The sequence below is a fragment of the Microtus pennsylvanicus genome, chromosome 1 (genome assembly GCF_037038515.1).
Source record: "Microtus pennsylvanicus isolate mMicPen1 chromosome 1, mMicPen1.hap1, whole genome shotgun sequence".
Taxonomy (NCBI): domain Eukaryota; kingdom Metazoa; phylum Chordata; class Mammalia; order Rodentia; family Cricetidae; genus Microtus; species Microtus pennsylvanicus.
Window position 1 is genome coordinate 134811324 of NC_134579.1, and position 22542 is coordinate 134833865.

General features: G+C 46.9%; 1 protein-coding gene across 1 annotated transcript in view; it reads right to left on the minus strand.

Moving 5' to 3' along the window:
• Window positions 1-885: 885 nt before the first annotated feature.
• Window positions 886-22542, minus strand: part of LOC142853460 (uncharacterized) — a 38572-nt gene continuing 16915 nt past the window's right edge. Inside the window, exons 6-12 of the mRNA XM_075978576.1 lie at window positions 13803-14001; window positions 11502-11555; window positions 10088-10141; window positions 9477-9609; window positions 7558-7680; window positions 7118-7204; window positions 886-3307 (exon numbers count right to left, since the gene is read on the minus strand). Coding sequence (XP_075834691.1) covers window positions 1599-3307; window positions 7118-7204; window positions 7558-7680; window positions 9477-9609; window positions 10088-10141; window positions 11502-11555; window positions 13803-14001 — 2359 coding nt within the window. The 3' untranslated portion in view covers window positions 886-1598. The remainder of the gene's footprint in view (window positions 3308-7117; window positions 7205-7557; window positions 7681-9476; window positions 9610-10087; window positions 10142-11501; window positions 11556-13802; window positions 14002-22542) is intronic.

The following is a 22542-nucleotide window of genomic DNA, read 5'->3' on the forward strand; positions in this document are numbered from 1 at the left end:
CTGGTCTTGTTAGGTTGCTCAGCCTGACTCTGAATCTATGAACCTCTGGCCTCAGTGTTTCAAATAGCTTGTCTAGTTGATTACTAGTCTGCCCTGAAATGATCTGGTTAGTATGGAAACTCAATTCCATGTTCTACGCAATAACCCTTCCTCTTGCGTGAATTCTCTGATACTTATTAGGAACAAGTGAGGGGTATAAGCACCCCTAAAACGATAGCAATTTCCTTGAATAAGAGTTTTTGGTTTTGTGTAAGTGCTGAGACTGGGCCTCGAGAGCTTGATAGTGTGTAGCCCAAGTTTGAGCTCATGCAGTCAGTCCTGCCTCAGCTTCCCGACTGCTGGCATAGCAGGCTGTGCCACCACGCCCACCTGCAACGTTTCTTTTCAGCAAGTTTTATCTGTAAGTGAGGGCATGGTGAAGCCACCGAAATGGACCACTCGATGAGTGTAAAGAAGGTTTTTTTTTTCTCTAAATAAACCTTAAACTGTCAAGTGCCTATCTCGCAGGTGGTGGCGAGAATAGGCAGAGGCATCTGGGTATGTCCAAGGCTGCCATGTCTACCTCTCGGAGTGGAGAGAGCAGTTAAAGGGCTGGTGGCTTCTTGGTTTTTGAGAGCAGGTAGCTGCAGAGTTGGAGGGAAGAAACTCTAAGTTGGAATAGTATGGATATTTAGGGCCGGAAGAGCCCAGTGCCTAGTTCCAGGACAGGCTCCAAAGCTACAGAGAAACACTGTCTTGGAAAAAAAATCATTTTGTGGAAGGTCTGAGATACATGGCAGAATGTACCAAAACTGAAAAGACATACATGTTGGATGGAAAAATTCCAGTTTGATATTAATAAGAAATGCATACACATATACAAACACCAGAAGACATATACCAGAATATAGCAGTATTTTTATGACAAAGTTATCAAAAATATAAATATCCAGAAATAAGACAACTAGAAATATACTTTAAATAAAATATTAAAATTAATGTACTACTAATAACACATGCAGTAACGTACCAATCTTTAAAATATGAAACAAAGCAGGATGTTAAAAGAAATCCAAGACGCATGATAAAACAGACTTAAAATTTAAGAACATGAGCCAGGCTGTGGTAGCGTACACCTTTAATTCCAGCACTTGAATTAGAGGCAGGTGGATATCTGTGAGTTCCAGGATAGTCAGAGCCACACAGAGAAACCCTGACTCAAGAAACAAAAATTAATTAAATATGTAAATATGCTTATCACAGAGAAAGCAGTAATTACTTTCTAGTAATACAGAATACAATGAGATGGTTCATTCTTATTCTCGTATGGTAATTAATGCTGATAAACATTTTCTAACGTGTTCCTACATGTATTATACATTTTTTTTGTTGTTGTTGCTTTGAGAGGGTCTCCCCCATACAGCGCTGGCTGGCCTGGAGGCTGGCGTGCAGGTCAGGTAGCTCTAAAACTAAAAGTATTTTTTGATGTAGTATTCAAAGTCAGCCAAACCGTCTAAAGGTTACAGATCATCTTCAGAGCTGACCCAGTTCAGCAATGCCTGTATCTACTGCACACACTGGAAAGCAGTAAACAGTGCTGAGGGAGGGAACGCAGTCACTTATGACATGTGGAAGTGTGTTTTTCCTCCCGGAATGGCAGGCTTCCAGTCACAGGAAGACTGCACAGACGCCACTTGGCTCTCCTGTTCCATTTCCGTATTCTCCCTATGAAGCCTCTGGTGGACAAGGAGGTTTCTCTTATAGCTGAAGGACTTGCCGCAGTTGTTACACACATAGGGCTTCTCCCCCGTGTGAGTTCTCTGGTGGACAATGAGGTTTGTCTTCTGGCGGAAGCACTTTGCACAGTCTTCGCATTGGTAGGGCTTCTCCCCTGTGTGAGTTCGTTGATGATGAACGAGGTAAGCTTTCCTGCTGAAGGCTTTCCCACACTGCGGACACTCATAGGACTTCTGCCCCATATGGATCTTCTGGTGTGCAGTGAGCGTTGCTTTTTGCCGAAAGGGCTTCCCGCACTCGCTGCAAACATAGGGTTTCTCCCCAGTGTGAATCCTCTGGTGTAGGTTGAGATTGGTCTTCTGACTGAAGGACTTCCCACACTGGTCACATGCGTACGGTCTTTCGCCGGTGTGGGTTCTGTGGTGGTCAACGAGGTACGACTTCATTCTAAAGGCCTTGCCACAGCGAGGACACGCGTACGCTTTCTCCCCGGTGTGCGTCCTCTGATGGGCCACAAGGGTTGTTTTCTGGCGGAAGGTCTTCCCACAGTCATTACACTTATAGGGCTTCTCCTCACTATGAGTTTTCTCATGAAGAGCAAGTGTTGTTTTCTGAGAGAACGACTTCCCACATTCCTTACAAATGTAGGGCTTCTCCCCTGTATGAGTCCTCTGGTGAACAGTGAGGTTTGCTTTCTGGTGGAAGGATTTCCCACAGTCTTTACAAACATAGGGTTTCTCGCCTGTGTGAATCCTCTGATGGAGGGAGAGTGTCGTCTTCTGGCGGAAGGCCTTCCCACAGGCAGCACACTCATACGGTTTTTCTCCCGTGTGAGTCCTCTGATGACGGATGAGGTGGGACTTCAACCTGAAGGCACTCTGACACTGTGGACATCCATACGACCTCTCCCCTGTGTGTGTCCTCTGGTGATCCGTCAGGGCTGTCTTCAGGCGGAAGGGCTTCCCACACTCATTGCAAACAAAGGGCTTCTCCCCGGTGTGAGTCCTCTGGTGGTCAATGAGATATGACCGCCTTCTGAATGCGTTTCCACACTGAGGGCACTGGTAAGGCTTTTCCTCTGTGTGAACTGCCAGGTGCAGAAGCAACACTGACTTCCTGCAGAAGGACTTCCCACATTCTGTGCAGATGTGGTTCTTTTCAGTATTTGTTGCACTTTTCCTTTTGTTATGTACAGACGGATTCCCCTTTCTAAGAGATGACTGTTCCCAGTCCTCACGTCCAAATGGCTGTCCCGGAGCGCCTGCTTTCTCATGTCTGGGTTCAACACTGTGACTGCAAGCCTTGCCCCTTGGAGAATGGAATTTGAATTCAGGACGCCCCGGGTCTAGCATGGAATTTGGGCATGGTTTCTGATATCCACCATACTCACTCTGTCTCTTCCTTGCAGGGCTTGGATTACTGTTGATTAATTCTGAAACACTTTCTAAAATGTCTCCACAGGTGTCACAGTCAGGATCCGCACTGCTCTCCTTAGCCAGTTCTTTATAGTTCACACACACAAAAGATCTAGGGTGTGTATCACGGTGTCCTTGGAATTTCATTAAAATCTCTCGTGAGCTCCAATTTCCTTCTAGAAAAGAATAACAAACTAGTGAATTTCCACAAATTTGCTAGGGAAAGGAATTGAAATGGTCTAACATGTGAAAAACCTATAGTGAACCATTTCCAGGTTACAAGGCAAAACAAACAACAACAACAAAAAACCCCTAAAAAACCTAATGACAAGCATAAAGCATAAATACACAGTGTGCTTCAGTATGAAAAAGAATGAAATGGGAACACTGTTAATACCTTTTGATCCACAAACAGTTATATACAGAAAGTAATAGAAGCCAAATAAGGAATGATACAAGAGGAATTCATGTCTGGAAAGATTAAATGACGAAATAACTCTATCATGGGAATAAAAGCAAAGTAAGATGAACAACTAGGTAGGTACGTTTATTCAGAGAAATTGCAGGAAAATATCTTCTACAGGACACAGATTGATGGAGGAGGGTCATCTGTCTATATGTTACTTTCATTGGTTAATTAATAAAGAAAACTGCTTGGCCTGATAGGTCAGAACATAGGTGGGTGGAGTAGATAGAACAGAATGCTGGGAAGAAGGGAAGTGAGGCAGATAGATGCCATAGCTCTCCTCTCAGAAATGGATGCAGGTTAGAATCTTCCCGGTAAGCCACCACCTTGTGGTGCTACATAACATTAATGGAAATGGGTTAATCAAGATATGAGAGTTAGCCAATAAGAGGCTAGAACTAAATGGGTCAGACAGTGCTTAAATGAATACAGTTTCCATGTAATTATTTTGGGTAAAGCTAGCCATGCAGGAGCCGGGCAGCAGGAAGCAGCCTGCCGCCCCTACTTCAACAACAGATCACCCAAATTTTTATATGCGAATCTCAATTACAATGGTGAATATTTTACCTAGGCCTTTGCATGAAGCGCCACGGCTCACTAATCTCCTAGGGATTATATTCACCTGGCCCCCTCTACATGAAGCACCACGGCTCACTAATCTAGGGATTATATTCACCTGGCCCCCTCTACATGAAGCACCACGGCTCACTAATCTAGGGATTATAGTCACCTGGTCCCCTCTACATGAAGCACCACGGCTCACTAATCTCCTAGGGATTATATTCACCTGGTCCCCTCTACGTGAAGCGCCATGGCTCACTAATCTCCTAGGGATTATATTCACCTGGTCCCTCTACATGCAGCGCCACGGCTCACTAATCTCCTAGGGATTATATTCACCTGGCCCCCCTACATGCAGCACCATGGCTCACTAATCTCCTAGGGATTATATTCACCTGGTCCCTCTACATGCAGCGCCACGGCTCACTAATCTAGGGATTATAGTCACCTGGTCCCCTCTACATGAAGCACCACAGCTCACTAATCTCCTAGGGATTATATTCACCTGGTCCCTCTACATGAAGCACCACAGCTCACTAATCTAGGGATTATATTCACCTGGTCCCTCTACGTGAAGCGCCACGGCTCACTAATCTAGGGATTATATTCACCTGGCCCCCTCTACATGAAGCACCACGGCTTACTAATCTCCTAGGGATTATATTCACCTGGTCCCCTCTACATGAAGCGCCATGGCTCACTAATCTCCTAGGGATTATAGTCACCTGGTCCCCTCTACATGAAGCACCACAGCTCACTAATCTAGGGATTATATTCACCTGGTCCCCTCTACATGCAGCGCCACGGCTCACTAATCTCCTAGGGATTATAGTCACCTGGTCCCCTCTACATGAAGCACCACGGCTCACTAATCTAGGGATTATATTCACCTGGTCCCCTCTACATGAAGCGCCACGGCTCACTAATCTAGGGATCATATTCACCTGGTCCCCTCTACATGAAGCACCACGGCTCACTAATCTAGGGATTATAGTCACCTGGCCCCCTCTACGTGAAGTGCCACAGCTCACTAATCTCTTAAAGTATTAGTTCTTGGAATCTGGAAAGCAATCCTGTAATCTAGCTGTGTGACCAGTGAAGAGCTAGAAGAACTACTTTGTCATGTAACGCGAGAGCTAGGAAAATACCTGTTGCAGGAACCTTAAAATGGACCAGTGTGCACATCTGCTGTCCCACCTGCTAAACTTACTCTAGACGTCTATTGTCAGACATTTATCTTTTTACCTTACACATAATCAAAGTCTGAGCAAGTAAAAAGATTTTTATCTGGCAAGAAGTCCAAGGCAGAAAGTAAATTATGCCCTCTAGAATGTTGTGTCGCCTGAGCCAAATGAAAAGAGCCCAAGTGTGTAGTGTATTAATCAATTTTCAGACTTTTTTCTACTCATGTTTAGAGAATCTTCAAGTAAACTCTACTCTGTGATTTCAAAAGTGCTCCATATAGCCAAGTATAGGGTGCACACGTCCAGGCCCAGCACTTGTGAGGCACAGGCAAGGGACTGAGTGATGTCAGTCTTGGCTACATGGTGAGCACCAGATCAACAAACTACAAAGTGTGTAGCTCGGCAGCAGAGTGCCCAGCATGTACAAGGCGACAGCAAGGAAACAAGAGTAACAACAAAAGCCTACACGTGCCCCTTCCACCACTATGAGCTCTACTGAAAACCTGGGCGTAATTATCATCTAGAAAAGTCATTCCAACAACGAAAATCTTTTTTTTTTTTAATTTTTTTTGTTTATTTTATTTTTTTTAGTTGTTGCAAAAAAAATTTCCGCCTCCTCCCCATTTCCCTCCCCCTCCTCGCACACATCGCCCCTGCCCCCACTCCTCTACCCCTCTCCCTCTCCTCCCCACTCCATTCCCCCTCCCTCAACAATGAAAATCTTTTGAGACATAATAGGATTTCATGTAGCCCAGGTTCACCACAAACTTGTTTTGTACCAAAAATAAACCTGAACTGTTTTTAACTTTTAGATTTATTTATCTAATTTCATGTGAGTGGCTCAGGCTTTACCATAGATCATGGCCACTGTTCATTTCCTTAGACGTGATCCTCTGGTGGCCCTAAACACCCATGTTTATTCATTTATTTATTCGTTGCTCTCACAGATCTCCAGGGAAACCAGGATTGTCCTTTCAGAAGAAACAATCTGTTTTCCAGAAGGCTGGGAATTGGAGGTGATTAACCGCCTGGGGAGCTGTTGTCTGTTGGGCTACACCACATCAAGCCCCTACAGCCAGGACCAGAGGTGGCTAGTAATTTAAATGACCCTTACATTACATGTACAGCCAGGGATCTCCAAGCTGAGGTGGTTAGTAGCCATATGACCTCTGGGCTATCTATATGACCAAGTCCAGGCCAGATGCTTCCCTAGGCCCTTATATTAATATAGGGAGCCTATCTTCAGAATCCATCTTCTTGGAAGAAATGGCATGTACCCCACGTTGAGTTCCAATGTAATTATGCCTCCTCACACACCTCAGTTTGTTATACCAGAAAACTTTTCCAAATTGTACTGTCCTTAAATACACTGGCAATAAACTGCCTGGATCAGAGTCTCCGGAAGCTTGATCCAGTCTGGCCAGCTCCATCGGGCATCCAAGCTTTCATTTCCACCTCTTCACAGGTCACTTCCCTGCCTTCTGTGACACCTGCAAGGATCTCCTTATTCGTTCGTTCGTTCATTCATTCATTCATTCATTCATTCATTCAACCATTCACTCATCAAGCATGATCTCCCAGGGCCTTAGTTCCTGGACTCAGGTTCTAAGGACTCCAGTTGTCTCCAACATGCTTACTCAGAATTTTGTGTTAAGTTTTATAGGTAAGCTGGTCATTTCAAAAGTTAAGAACCTTTAAAACACTTCAGTGATAATCCGCATTCCTTCACTTTTACTCTCCATTACCTCCTATGTGTCTGGATGTCAGAAACTCACCTAAGCAGACATGACCTGCAAATGATGCCCAGGGGTCTTCCCCTCGCTCCAGTCTGAGGATGACATCGGGTTTAGACATGTCACAACCTGATAAGGAGGAAGAGAAGTAATCACGAGTAAGGTAGCTGGGGTGGAACTTAGTGGTAAAACGCTCGCCCAGCCACAAAGAGGGTAGGTGTGGGGATATGGGCGGGAATATTTGCAATGTAAAATCTCATATGGACAGGAGCTTGAGAAACACTGAAAATGACCAAGGTGCAGAGCTGAATGACTCTCACTTGTGTGACAGTAACCCTGGGTCCTGCCCTAGGAGGGGAGAGCAGAGTCCTCCTGCAAACTAGGGTCCTGTGGCTCCCGTTACTGGAGTTCGAGAGCACATTGTGTAGGTGCTCTGAGAGGAAATACACAGCATGCAGGGTGTGCCTCCTTCCTGTACCTACGGAGAGAAGGTGGCCATAGTTTTCCAACATCACATCCGTATACAGAGTCTTCTGAGTAGGGTCCAGGTGCTGCCACTCCTCCTGACTGAAGTCCACGGTCACATCCTTGAAGGACACGGGTCCCTGCAGGGCAGAATTTGGAAGGGTGATTGGCACAGGTTAACTAGATATTGGGAACAGTCCTGGCTGTCCTAGAACTTTCTGTAGACCAGGCTGACCTCGAACTCACAGAGATCTGCCTGCCTCTGCCTCCCAAGTGCTGGTATTAAACATGTGCTCCACCATCGCCTGGCTTGAAACATTTTTAAAGACTTATTTTATTATGTGTATGGGTGTTTTGCCTGCATGTATGTCTGTGTGCCATATGTGTGCCTGGTGCCCTTGGCGGTTAGAAGATAGTTGTAGGACACCATATGGGCACTGGGAACCGAACCAGGGACCTCTGGAAGAGCAACAAGTGTTTGAGCATCTCTCCAGCCCTGAGAAGGGCTCTTATTCCTGTTCCTTTGTGACAGATAAACTTTGCCAAAGAATGACGACTCTTTTTCTTGTTTTGATTTAAACTGTAAGCTACTGTGCTCCTGCGGTGACTAAGCAGGCAAAAGCACTACTTGTCAAGCCTGGTATGGGAGTTCAGTCCCTGGAACCCACGTGGTAGAAGGGGAAAACCAACTCCTCTCAGTTGCCCTGACATCCAGGTGGATGCTGCGCTACTTATATGTTCACATACACACAGACACAGGTTGCCATCAAGACTGTGACTTACTGTGAAGTTGCTCTTTGTCTGCAATGTGCACTTGTTCACTGGGAGCCAGAACCTAACACATGTGCTTTCTGGGCTTGTACACAGGAGAGAATATATAAATATAAACCCACAGCCGCTGCAGCACACACACCAGGCACGGTGTCTCACGAGACAGAGAAAAGACTCTGGCTTCACCAGTGATATAAATTTCTGCACTTCAGAATGGCTGGTTTAGTCAGGCTCTGTCGGCACAGGTGTGCGCAACCCCAGCTACTTGCAAGGACGAGTCTCATCAGACTCACAAATGTGAGGCCTGCCTGATCCAGAGTGAATTCATAGCCAGCCTGGGCAAATTCATGAGGTGCTGCTCAAAATAAAAGGAAGTGTGGCGGGGTTAGTATCTGGCAACAAAAGAATAAATCGCCTGAGAAAGGCCCTCAGCTACCACGGCGAGACTTGGATACAGTGCATAATAAACAAGTCCAGAAGGCCCTGGAAAGCCCTGAGCCACACAGAAAGTGGGAAACGTTACTGCTTGACGGACAACAACTGCAACGACGAGAACTGTCCATGTTCCAGCTTTCCTGAAGGTTCCTGAAACCCTGCAGGTCCCCAGTCAGAAACAGTTTACTTCCTACAGGTGACAGATAGCAAGACTTCAGGGCTGCCAGGGCTACATAGTGAGACCCTGTCTAAAATGACAACAAAAGTCTACACTGCATAGAGATGAGTTTTCTGAGTCAGAGAAGAGTAGAGTATTTTGAACTACACTCTGGCATTGTGACCTGTGTACAGCTATTTCTTCTGCATCCAAATACAGAATTACAAGAGTTTTTCTTTGTTTTGGAGACAGGGTCTCACTATGTAGCCTTATTTGACCCAAGCTCAAGAGATCCATCTACCTCTGCCTCTGCCTTCGGAAGACTGGAATTAAAGGTCTATGCCAACATGCCTCGCTAGGATAAACTTTAAAAGAATAAATCTCTGATAGCATTAGTGTCCTAGGAAAGGTTTTACTGGAAGGCCACAGGTTTTTAGGAACTGTGAGCAGCATGGAAGGAAGACAAGGAAGAAACAAGATTCCTGACTCCTCCTCAGGCCTCTACCCTACACTTAAGACAAAACACTTCTGACACTTACTAGTAGCATCCTGTTGGTTTTACCGTCACCTTACCCAGGCATGTGGGTAAGGCAAAAGCCTTCAGCATCCTTAGAAACCGCTCCTCTGCATGTAGAGTCATGGGGGTATATGTACTAGGGTGTCCATGACGTGTGTGAGTCAGTTGTTCCCGTCCACCATGTGGGTCCTGGGAATCAAACTCCAGGTCATGTGGCTTGGCAGAAAGTTCCTTAACCTGATGAGCTGTCTCAGTTAGGGTCTTGTGTAGCTCAGGCTGGCCTCAAACTTGCTACCTAACCAAGGATGACCTTGACCCTCTAATCCTCCTGTCTCTCCCTCCTGGGTGTCTGCTCTACCAGCCACGGGGCTGGGAATCTCCTGTGTTCCTGCCCAGAAAGCATTCATGCATGCTTGCAAACACTGTATCCTTTTAAGATTTATACGTGACAGGTTTGTGTGTTCATAATTTTCACTGATAAAAACAAATACATTTTTGTCCCAGCACAGCTTCTGGGAGAGACCAAAGGGGACACACTTCCTGCAGAGAAAGCCTGATGAGATGGTTTTAGACAGAAAAGGACAACACCCAAATATCCTCAGAAAACAAGTGGGCGTTGGCAGAGCAAAACAAGCAATTTTCCAAGGAACGGAAACCATTACCTCACCTGAGCCATGGTTTTGAGATCTGGGCTCCTCTTCAGTAAGTGATAGGATACAACCTAAAACAGCAAAGCCAAGAAGGGTACAGGTGGGTGAGAACTTACTTGAGAATTTACTCCCCTTGTAGCTGGCTCTCACCACTTACATTAACCTAAACCTTTTCTCTGTGTTGGCTCATGTCTCCTTTGTACATCCTAAATTAATGTAATATATTGGAGATAACAAGCTATTTCACTCCCACATCCAAAGATACAGGCTTCTGGAACACGATGGATCTGGGTAAGCTGCACCCCACCCCAAAGAGCCCACAGTTATGGATGGCTACTGCCTGCTCCCTAACAAGGCCAAACCATGTGTAATAATGTATGGGAACACTGACACCCCACACCTGAGGAGTGCTGTGGACACAGACTTCCCTAGGATTATCAAGCCGGCACCAATTCTAGCTGGAATCTGAGTTCTCTACTTATGGGAGCACTACTGAGGAGCACCGTGGACACAGACTTCCCTAGGATTATCGAGCAGGCACCAATTCTAGCTGGAATCTGAGTTCTCTACTTATGGAAGAAGAAAAGCTTAAGTTTATAAACAACTCGTTTCTTCCTGCAAATGTGCTCTTATAATTCATTTACATTTTTCTGTTGGGTTATTTTATTTTATAGATATGTATTCGTTTGCTTTTTGGGACATTGCCTTATGTAGCCCAAGACGGCTGAAAACTTGCTATGTAGACAAGGATGACCTGGAACTCATGACCCAACTATCCCCTTTTCAAATGTATTTATTTTACGAGTATGATTATTTTGTGTGCATATATATACATGCACCATGTGCATTCGGAAGACAGAAAATCACAGACAGTTGTGACTTGCCACGAGGGTGCTGGGAACAGAACCCAGGTCCTCGGCAAGAGCAAACACGTGCTCTTAAGAGCTGAGCCAACTCTGCAGCCACCAACTGGCTTTTTAACAGGATGGTGACTTCTGTCAGTCACAGTGACATCCCAAGGACAGCACATGAGGCAAATGTCAAGGGCCCTTCACTCAAACCCACAAACCCGATTTTCTCTTCCATTAATCTAACTCACAACAGGCTGGAAAGTTGAGAATAATAGACTTTTTGTGGGTAAGCTGCTGCTGCTGCTGCTGCTGCTGCTGCTGCTGCTGCTGCTGCTGCTGTTGCTGTTTTTCAAGACAGGGTTTCTCTGTGTAACAGTCCTAGCTGTCCTGGAACTCACTCTGTAGACCAGCCTGGCCTCGAACTCGGGTAAGTTGTTTATAGAATATAATATTCCTTGGGGAATAAAAATGTATGCTTCCTTTTCAGAAGAAAAGGCCTTTCTGTAGGTGCCACTAGGAACTAAAGTTGTGAGAGAGTGTTTGAGAACAATGTACGTGACCAGAAGGCAGTAATTCTCACCTTCACACTAGATGAAAACCCCAAGGGTGGTGGCTGCTTGGGCTGTGTTGGATCCTACCCAAGAGGACTCATGGGACAAACAGGAGCCATCCAAACGAGGGGGTCCTGCATGTCCAGGGGAAGAGGAGGCAGCCGTAGGAGAAGCGCTGTACACAGAGAACAGAGGGTCCAGAAGCAGCTTCTCTTGGGAAATAAGAGAAGAGATATGCTAAATCACAGAATCACCAACTATGCTGGCCTACTGTTCTTTAACCTCTGATTTCCCTTTCCCAGATCCCACTCCAGTTGAGCTGGAGACTTCTCACCTGTAGAAAGCACAGAATGGAGGTTGGAGCGTTGGGGGATGGGAGGATCATGTACCTTTCACGCTGCAGGCTTTCAAAAGAAGGAAGATTTTGCCTTAAAGAAATAAAACTAAGCCTGGTGGTGGCACATGACGTTAATCCCAGGCAGAGGCAGGCAGATCTCTGACTTTGAGGTTGGCCTGGTCTATAGAGCAAGTTCTAGGACAGTCAGGGCTACACAGAGAAGCCCTTACTCGAAAACTAACAAACAAATAAATAAAGAGAAGAGGTTCAGTGGCTGGAGAGATGATGCAGTGGTTGATGCTCTTGCGGAAGACCTGAGTCCAGTTCACAGCACCCACAGCGGGCAGTTTATAACAGCCCGTACCTGCAGAGCCAGGGATCTGATGTTCTCTTCTGGCCTCTGAGGGCACACACTTATGCTCACACAAAAAGCTTAAGTAAGTTTGAGTATCTAAATGACTACCATGAAACCGATCGGTCGATAAATACCCAATATTTTTAGTATCTTAGGATGTCTGGCAGAGGAGGCAGAAGCAAGGGGACAGGGAGTTGAGTGTGACCAGGATGCATGATGCAGAACCCACAAAGATTCAATAAAAAGTTTTAAAAATGCTCTGCACAAATTACTGAGTTCTCTATGAATTCATATAGCAGTAGGAGGAAAAAAATTCACCTTAACTGAATTTTGAAGTGGCAGTGAAAAGGGAGGGGGTAAGGGGTCCCTTCTTGTTTATCTGAAGGGGTAAGGGGTCCCTTCTTGTTTATCTGAAGGGGTAAGGGGTCCCTTCTTGTTTATCTGAAGCCCTGGGTGCTTTACCAAACTGAGCTACATGACCTGCTAGTTTTTGTTTCTTTTTATTTATTTTCAAGACAGAGTTTCTCGATTAACAGTCCTGGCTGTCCTTTCTCTAGGTAGACCAGGCTGGCCTCGAACTCAGAGATCCTCCTGCCTCTGCCTCCCAAGTGTTGGGATTAAAGGCGTGTGTCACTACCACCCCTTTTTCTTTTCTTTTTTTTAAAAATTATGTTCTCAAAGATGTTCCTGCTTATTTCAACATATTAGTCATCATTCAATATGGGGTTTCTCAACATGCAGTGCTACTCCCTCAAAATTTTATTTTCCTTTCATAAAAAAAAATTAAAACAAACATCTCAGCACACACTTTTAATCCCAGCATTCTGGAGGCAGCAATAGGTGGACCTCTGCAAGATCAAGGCCAACCATAGTCAGTCCCTGCCTCAAAAAAAGTAAAATAAAATAATAAATAGATCAGCCAGTTAGTGGTGGCACATGCCTTTAATACCAGCACTCGGGAGGTAGAGGCAGGTGGATCTCTGAGTTTGAGGCCAGCCTGGTCTGCAGAGTGAGTTCCAGAACAGCCAGGGCTACACAGAGAAACTCTGTCTCAAAATAAAACAAATCTACCTATTATACTTGTTAAATTGCCCAACAAAGTCTACAGGCAAATAAAACGGCAACTATTCAGAAAATTTAAACAACGGTAAGTAGCTGAGACCGAGGTTTTCTCAATGGGCAACTTTAACAAGTCCTCATGGACTTCGGAGACAAACACTTTCAAATTAGACTTAATCGAAGTCGTATTGCTCTTTGTAGTCAACGTCCCAGAGGTCCCCAAGGCAAACGCAATCTCAGAGCCTTAACACGGAACAACATTTCCTCCCTACAATCAAACCCAAACACGGGCATTTCCCCCTCCCGTTCTGGTTAACAATCCGTAAAACATGACAGGAGCACAGAGACGCACAAGTGGAGTTTCGCGGGGAAGAATCCGTGAAAGCCATGACTCCTGGCTTCGGGAACGCGCCGGCCTCGCCCCCCTCCCGGGTGCGCGCTCCCGCTCGCCGCCTCTCAGGCCTGACTGTCTCGCCGCGTCCGTCCTAATCCAGGCTCGCGCTTTCCCCTTCAGCATCCCAGTCGGCCTCGCCCATCGACCGCCCATTTCTCACGCACAGGGGACCCAACCGCGCTCACCTCCGACCACTGGCGAGCCATGGCGCGCCTGCGCGCTCCGGCGCGGTCGGTCTCTCCCAAAGGTCTCTGCGGTGCGTTTCTGGGGCCGCTGGCCTCAGGCGCCTTCCCCACATCCGGGTGTTGCGGACCTTGAACTACATTTCCCACCGACCACCGGGCCACGTTTAAACTTTGCAGTTTTGGGGTCAGTGTGACTCTACTGTAGGTATAGAGCGGGGCGCAGAGGTCTCCCAGGGTGTACCCGGGCCGAAGCTCAGGCTTGTGTGTGCATATGTGTGTGTGTTTGTGTGATAAGGCCATGATTAGGTGCGTGGTTGGGCTCTGATGAGCGACCGTGGTTACCTGTGATGGATTTGAAGGCATGCATCATAAGATGGTGCCTTGACTTGGTGTGATACTGACTGGGGAGTGGGACAGAGCTTCATTTCTGCAGTTCCAGTTTGTTTTGGAGTCTATTGGAACACTCCCTGAAGACTACAGACTATATTTATGTTTCACAGTCGACTGCCAATGAAGCATGGTTTGATTGTCTTCCTCAGGGGACTCCTGGCCTCCACTGCCTGACTAAATACAGCCAGCTATCAGTAAAATGAGTGCCCGTCTAGATACCAAGTTTTGGGGGCTTTGTTGTTGTTGTTTTGTTTTTAAGAGTCCAGTCTCTCCATTATGTAGCTTTTGCTGTGTAGACGTCTCAGGCTGGCCTCAAAGTCACAAAGATCCACACCTCTCTGCCTCCCAAGTGCTAGCATTAAAGGGATGAATCGCTATCCTTGACCTTTCATTTTTAATATATCTGTGCATTAAAAAACATGTCAATAAATCCTGTGTGGTGGCGCATGCCTTTAATCCCACCACTCGGGAGGCAGAGGCAGGTGGATCTCGGAGTTTCAGGATGGCCAGGGCTACTCAGAGAAACCCTGTCTCTGAAAATCAAAAAAACATGCTGTTCGTTATCAATATTTGCTGCCTTTCAACTCCATCTCCTTCCTTGCCTGCTTTGCAGTATTGAAACTGGGCTCCATAGGTATTCCTCCTGGGCTAGCTGGGATACTGGTAAGCTTTTGTAGAATGGCGGAGAGATGGTGGTGGATGTGTCTCCTTCCTGTTTATTTGCGCTCTTGCTGAGCTCCCCCAGCCTTCCTCTGACAGCCCAGCCTCACTCTGACATACACTCAGAGGCTGTACAGTAAGCTCTGGGAAAGTAGCAGCAAACTATCTGCAGACAGCGTCTTCTCTCTGCTCACTGGGTTAGTTTCAAACAAGTCCTCTTCAAGAAAGTAGCAGCAAAAGATCTGCAGACAGCATCTTCTCTCTGCTCACGGGTTAGTTTCAAACAAGTCCTCTTCAAGGTTCCACACACTGCATCCCCCAACTGCAGCAAATGCTGGAAACCAAGTGTTCAGACACATGGACCCGTCGGGACCCATTTATCTTCAAACCATAACGTGAGATCCCGAGGCAAGAGGCTTTGAAGACAGCCTAGGTGAGTGAGTCCTTGCCTCAAAATACATTAAAAGAGAATTTCAGGGTTATGCGCCGCCAGGATAGAATATGACCCCCTAGGATGCAGGATACACACTCAACCAGATACTTTTTAAAACAAAACTTTTAATTCTGTTTGTGTGTGTGCATACGTGTGGGAGCGGGCATGGAGGAGGATGGCAGGCAGAAGTCAGTTCTTGCCATCCGTGGTGTAGGCTCCAGGGATGCAACTCAAGACTTCAGGCTTGACAGCAAGGGCCTCATCATCTGAGTCATCTCACTGTCCCTCAAATGTATTCATATTCATTTAACACTGTATCTGGTGGAGACAAAAACAGAGGGTCATAATATTCATTGTTGCTTGTTTCCTGTGAAGTGTGGCATTGGAAACCTGTCCATTTGAAACTGCATTGGAAAAGCATCAGCTCACAAGATAGGATCATGTTTAAGGTGCACTGCACACGGACAGACTGGGGACACAGAGAGACACGTTTGTTCACACGTAGCAATTGAGAATGGAGTTAGTTTATAGATAGAAACTATTGTAATAGCTTCATGCTGGAAGCCCCTTCCCAAACCAGTTTGATATTAGTGGACTTCAACCCATTACCTGGCTTGGCTGTGGAATTAGAGACCAGAGAATTTGTGCGGAGACTTTCGCTTTGAGCACGCACGTGGCAAAGCTTCACACAACTTTCAGTCTAGAGACAGCAGTCTGTGGAATGATGACACAAACGCTAAGAACAGCAGGCGGCTTGCATCTGGATGCTGTGAAGCTGCTGCCCATCCCCCATCTTCTCCTGCTCTTTGCTTTTAATTAAAACGCGACGTGGGTATGTTTTGTGGGATCTTATGTGTCATATCTTTACCAAGGCTGCTGAGTGACCTTACAAACCTGGTGTGGTGACACACATCTATGATCACAACACTTGGGAAGGGCTGGCAGGAGGACTAGGAGCTCAAGACCACTCTGAGTTATAGGACATAGTGAGTTGGAAGTCACCATGTCTGAAACAAACATGTGGGAGGAGGAGGAGGGATCTCTAAAAGCCCAAGAGAAAGAAAAATAAGACACAGCCATGTGGGCTGGCCAATGTCCAGCTTGGGGGTATATGCAAGCTGCTATGTGTTCTCATGTGCAAAGACTGACCGCTATCTTCCCTGCAAACCCTGCCTTCTGCACTGTAAACCTCTTGAGGCACACAAGTGGCCCAGTGCCACCCCTGAGGACTGATGGAGGAAGGTCATTGGCTAATAAAGGAACTTCCTTGGCCCATTTTATTGGTTAGGACATAGGTAGGTGGAGTAAACAGAACAGAATGCCGGGAGGAAGAGGAAGTGAGCTCAGACTCGACAGCTCTCCTCTCGGGAGCACACGCCTCAGAGAGACGCCATGCTCCCCACTCCAGGGAAGATGCACGCTATGAAGCTCCGACCCAGGATGGACTTAGGCTAGAATCTTCCTGGTAAGACAGGTGCTACACAGATGATAAGAAATGGGCTAGTCCAGGTGCGAGAGTTAGCTTAGAAGAGGCTAGGTAGAAATGAGCCAAGCAGTGATTAAAAGAATACAGTTTGTGTGTTGTTATTTCGGGCATAAGCTAGCCGAGCAGGCGGCTGGGGTGTTGGGGACGCAGCCCCGCCACTCCTATTACTACAGAGGACCTCCATCTGCCAGGTTCCAGCCACAAAACACTCTAACTGTCGTAAGGGCTGCACCCAGCACACACCATACAAAGTAAAAAGCCCAAGCCCTGGACTTGAAATCCCACCAATCCCTACCTGGAAAGTTCCTCCCCAATAAATCCTATATAAACCGTCTTCTTCTCAGTTCTCTGCTGTTTCTTGCCTAAACAGAGGCAGCCATACTCCCTGGTTTTCGCTTCCAATAAATCTCTCGTGTGAGGTTTGTTGCTTGGTGTGACTTTGTGGTTTCTTTGGCTCCCTGCGGTCAGGATACCTTTCCCTCAGAGTTGCAACACATTGGTGTCATGACTTGGATAAGCTCTCCTGGTGTCTGAGTTCCCCCTTGGGGCCTAAGCTACACCGGGACCCTATCCCTCATCTCCAGTCCACCTGTGACAGGCTCACCTTCTGGCTCTCCAATCGCTGGGTACCCCCTCCACCAACAGCAATTAGGTAAGTTTCCCCTTTGGTCAATATAAGTGTTTCGCTGAGTCCAGGGAAGTGACTGTTGAGTACCCAGAACCCCTGTGGTACCCTTGGAGGTGGAGGTACCCCCAGCCACAGTCTTTAAGGCTATGACTGGCCCTCTTCACCCAACTACATCCTCACAATCCTGAAGCTTCAGTCTTGTCATTTCCTTTGGCCTAACTGGGCTATTGTGCGCCTTCCTGCCCCCTTCTCCCACGGTCCCTTCAGCGCTGCCTGTGATCACACAGCTCCTCTTGGCCATATTGGCTTTCGTGACTCTATTCTCTAATCCTTTCGTTTTGACGAGACACCCCCCCTGCCCCGCTTCTGGAGCTTGGTTTTCATCCTTGCCTTCTGGACTCCACAGAATCCCTGGTACCAGTCACCGAGTCTCTCCTCCAGCTTAGCCGGGTCATAAGCATTGCAGCTCAGATGGAAAGGTGTTCTGGCATTCGGAAGCCAAGGACCTCACAAAGTCCCTGGAAAAGTAGCCGCTCACAGCTATGCTCCAGGGAAAGATTTCCCCAACGGAACAGCTCTGGCGGGGGAAGGCCTTCCCCAGGGAAGTTGTTTCTGTTCTGCTCAGTCGTCCCCCCCACCCCTCCTTTGTAGCAACTCTGATCCAACAGCAGAAGGTTTCGCCAGTAAAAGTGACCCAGTTCTGCTCTGGCTCCAGGGAAAGGTGTTACTTCTCTGCTCTGTTCCTTTGCATGAAAGAAAGTCTCACCCAAACCTCGTTCAAGAGATTTATTGGGAGGGAAGAATCCAGGAGGGTAGCTCTGCCAGGGTGGAAAAAGGCAACTACCAACTGAGCAGGTATAGTGCTTATAAAGGGCTTCTTAGGAGCAGAGTTTTTCCAGGGTGAAGATTTTCAGGGTGGGAATTGGTTGGATTCAATTCCTGAGTTTGGACAAGCTCAGAGATTAGTTTGGATTTTATGCTTAGGGGTTGGTTTGTTTTCCTGCTGAGTTGGTCAGGGGCAGAGTGTGTTTCTTTGGCTCTGGTTTCAGGGCTAAAGTGTATTTCTTTGGCTGTCCCTTTTATGCTACACACTTGATAAGCTAGACTTATCAGAGAGGAAGGAGCCTCAGTTGAGGAAATGCCTCCATGAGATCTAGCTGTAGGGCATTATCTCAGTTAGTGATCAATGGGGGAGGGCCCAGTCCACCGTGGGTGGTGCCATCCCTAGGCACCTGGGTCCTGGGCTCTATAAAAAAGCGGGCTGAGCAAGCCATGGGAAGCAAGTCAGTAAGCAGCACCCTCCATGGCCTCTGCACCAGCTCCTGCCTCTAGGGTACTGCCTTTTGTGAGTTTCTGTCCTGACTTCCTCTAACGATGAACAGCAATGTAGAAGTGTAAGCCAAATAAACCCTTTTCTCCCTGACTTGCTTTTTGGTCACGGTTTTTGGTTGCAGCAATAGAAACCTTAGCTAAGACAGGAACTTAACAAACCGTGCGAGTGAGTGGGGAGATGGAGATTCCCATTCCCTATTTCTCTTTTCTCCACTCCAAGCCCAAGTTTTTTGTTTGTTTGGTCTTCCCCCTGGTCCCCACAGGGTGTAAATGCCCTGTCTTTTAAGTTACTGTTGATGGATCTGTAAGTTTGTTGTGAAGTAGGAGCTGGGAGTGGGACCTAGCAGGAGGGGAGAAAGCAAAGGAGTAGGCCAGCCTCAGCCATGCACAAACCCTGAACACAGGCCTCCCTGGCTGGTGCCACCCTCAGCTCCCTCCTGCAGCATCCTACCGCCAGGGCTCCAAGATTTCCTAAGCTTCCTTTGTTCTCAGCTTCCTGGATTCAGGTTTACAGGTGTCTTTTGGCTGTGAGTGGCATTAGACTGCTGTTTTGTGCTGTCCCACTTCAGTTAAAAGCTGATTCTGCATTGCCTTCCTTTAAACCCAAGCAAGCGAATTTAAAGATTTCCTCCAAAAGCTCTGTCCCATATCGGGCAAGTCACCTGACTATGTGACAGAGAAAGGAGAGAAAACAAAATGAAGAGACAGACCAGTCCCAATGGGGACCATTGCTCCTCATACTGTTTTGGTTTTGGTTTAACTCTCTAAAACTTTTGCTAAGGTATCTTATCTCGAGATTTGTAAGCCTATTGAGTATGATTAAAAACCTATGAAATCTGTAACAAAAGAGTTCATTTAAAATTCATAACACTGGGGCTGATAGTTAAAAATCTATATATAGGTAATCTTAAAGGAAAGGGTTCCTTGCTGCCATATTTGCTGCTGCTTTCTCTGTCACTGCTCGCCGCCAGTCACCTTGCTATCACTGCTTGCTGTGTCTGCTTTGATGGTAGGAGCTTAGAATTTATCTCTGGGCTTTCTGGTTACTGAATTCAGTTTAAAAAAATAGAATTTTTTTTTTTTTGGTTTTTCGAGACAGGGTTTCTCTGTGGCTTTGGAGCCTGTTCTGGAACTAGCTCTTGTAGACCAGGCTGGCCTCGAACTCCCAGAGATCCGCCTGCCTCTGCCTCCCGAGTGCTGGGATTAAAGGCATGTGCCACCACCGCCCAGCTTAAAAAATAGAATTTTTTAAACAATGCTCATTTAATAAGATATTAAAGCTATACCTCCACACATCCATATACAAGAATGTACCTTTGGCCGCAGCTAACTTCTTTTTTTTTTAAGATTTATTTATTTATTATGTATACAGTGTCATGTATGCCACCAGATCTCATTACAGACGGCTGTGAGCCACCATGTGGCTCCTGGGAATTGAACTCAGGACCTCTGGAAGAGCAGCAAGTGCTCTTAACCTCTGAGCTATCTCTCCAGCCCCCACAACTAACTTCTTATACGTGAGTCAAAGAAATGAACTTTCTGGTCACTTTTCCTGTCTTCCCTCCTCACCACCTGTCCCACCTTCAACAAACGAGGGCCTCCAGGCACGACTCCCTTCCCGAGTTCTCTATCTTTGGATGGCATCGATAGAGGATGCGCACTTATTTCAGCCCTGCCCACGCCTCAACATTTCAAACAGCTCAAGCAGCTGAGCTGACTCCTAACGCGTGCACAAACCATTTGTGTCTGCTGGTTTCTGCCACCCATCATACTGGATTCCAAATCTAGACGCTGCCTCTTCAGCCGTCCCTTCCCTCCGCCCGCTCTGTCCACCCATCTCTTTTTGCCTACTTGATAAGTGTCCCCTTTCCGGCTCCGGGAGCCTGTTATGCTCTCCCGAGCTCCACTACGTGGGCAACTTCTTAGTTATTAAGACACTGTTCTTCCTCTGCTGGAACCAACTTTCCTTTTTCCTTGCCTCATCTCTCTAGGAGCTGCCTGCTACCATCTCAATGGGCCTCTGCCTCTTGTTCCTCCAGTCTCTCAGCTCCACCCTGGAAGTCTCACAGTTTCTCTGTGCCCTCCTGGGTTTATTTGTCTCTCAGCTTCCGCTTGGAGCTTATAGAAACTCCCTCCGGTGGAGTTCGTTTTTGTGGCTCTTCCTCCATGGGCTCAGATAGTAACGCCCACGCTGACACCATAAACAGCTCAACCTCTGTATGGTCGATGGCCAAAACTGGCGTGCTTGATTTTCTACGGTGACAACTTCTGCCACTGCGCAAACAAATGATCCGAAAATCTCTTATATCTCAATTTCCTCTATTTCTTCCAATCTATGCCTGCCTGGGGTTGATCTTCCATATAGATGTTTATTGTCCAACAGACCCCACCTCTAACTAACAGCCCGTCCTAACAGGGTCAGGAAATTGCTCTATATCAGGCTGGTTCGGTCCCGTACAAATCCCTTATCCATCTCTCCTTCACCGGGGCTTACCCTGTCTGTTTTCTGTATGACCAAAATGAAGATTACTGTAAACTTAGCCAGAAACTTAAAGAGGTTAACAATATGCATTCTGCAAATACCATGGGACAGACCTGGGCTGTTCTAATTGCACAGCAGCTACTGAATAATACTGCCTGGTCGCTTTGGAGAATGCTGGTTTCGGGTTCCTCTGGGGTCAGACTCCTGATCATCATTCATAGCCTCACCCATTGGACTACTAGACTCTGTTACCTTGTCTCTAACTGCTCCCAACCAAATACCACGACTGCCTCTGATTCCCTTTGATATTGCAGGCTGTTTTAACTCCTCAGGGGCACACGTTATGGGCACACTGATCCCTCAGACTGTAATCATACTTTGACTCCGAGCACTGCCACCCAGACCTTATGTCTGAACGTCCTCAATGCCTCTATCCTGGCTATAACCACTGGCATCGCCTCTGGAGCTCTGGGACTGACTACTTTGCTGGCTGTCTACCATCAGCTGTCACCTCAGTTCATCCAGATCTCCAACAGGTGGCTCAGAACATCCCTACCCTCCAGGGCCAAATAGACTCATTGGCCGCCATAGTGCTACAAACCCAGCAAGATGAGATTTACTAACAGCAGAGACAGGGGGTCTTTGTTTCTTCCTCGGGGAGGAATGTTGCCTCTGTGTTAACCAATCGGGTACAGCAAAAGACCAGATGCAGCAAGTCCAGATGGATCTCCAAAACCATAAGAGCTCGATGCCTCTGGCTAGTGGATCATTGGCAGTCCAATATGGAACTGGATACTACCCTTCTTAACCCCTTGTCTCCTCTTTTTCTATTGTTTTATTTTTTGGTTTTTTGAGACAGGGTTTCTCTGTGTAGCCCTGGCTGTCCTGGAACTAGCTCTGTAGCCCTGGCTGTCCTGGAACTAGCTCTGTAGACCAGGCTGGCCTCAAACTCACAGAGATCCGCTGTCTCTGCCTCCCGAATGCTGGGATTAATGGTGTGTGCCTCCACAACCCGGTTCTATCCTCTTGATGTTTTCCTGTTGGCTTAGTGGCTGCACATGAATCTATTGATAATTCCATTATCATCTGCCGCCCTACAGTCCCTCACTCAGTTCCCTACCCACCACTTAGTGGCAGCCTGGCAGGGCTTCTGGTTCTGCTGCTCGGGTTCTGCAGTGGCAACCATGTGCCACAACGTGTCTATTTATCAGTAAGACTCAGATGTCATAGGCTGGGGTGAAAACCTGCTAGCTCAGAGAGGCTGAGTAGCAACTAGCTGACCTTGTTTTTTTGGTCAGACGCACCACAGAGACATGTCTCTTCTCTTGT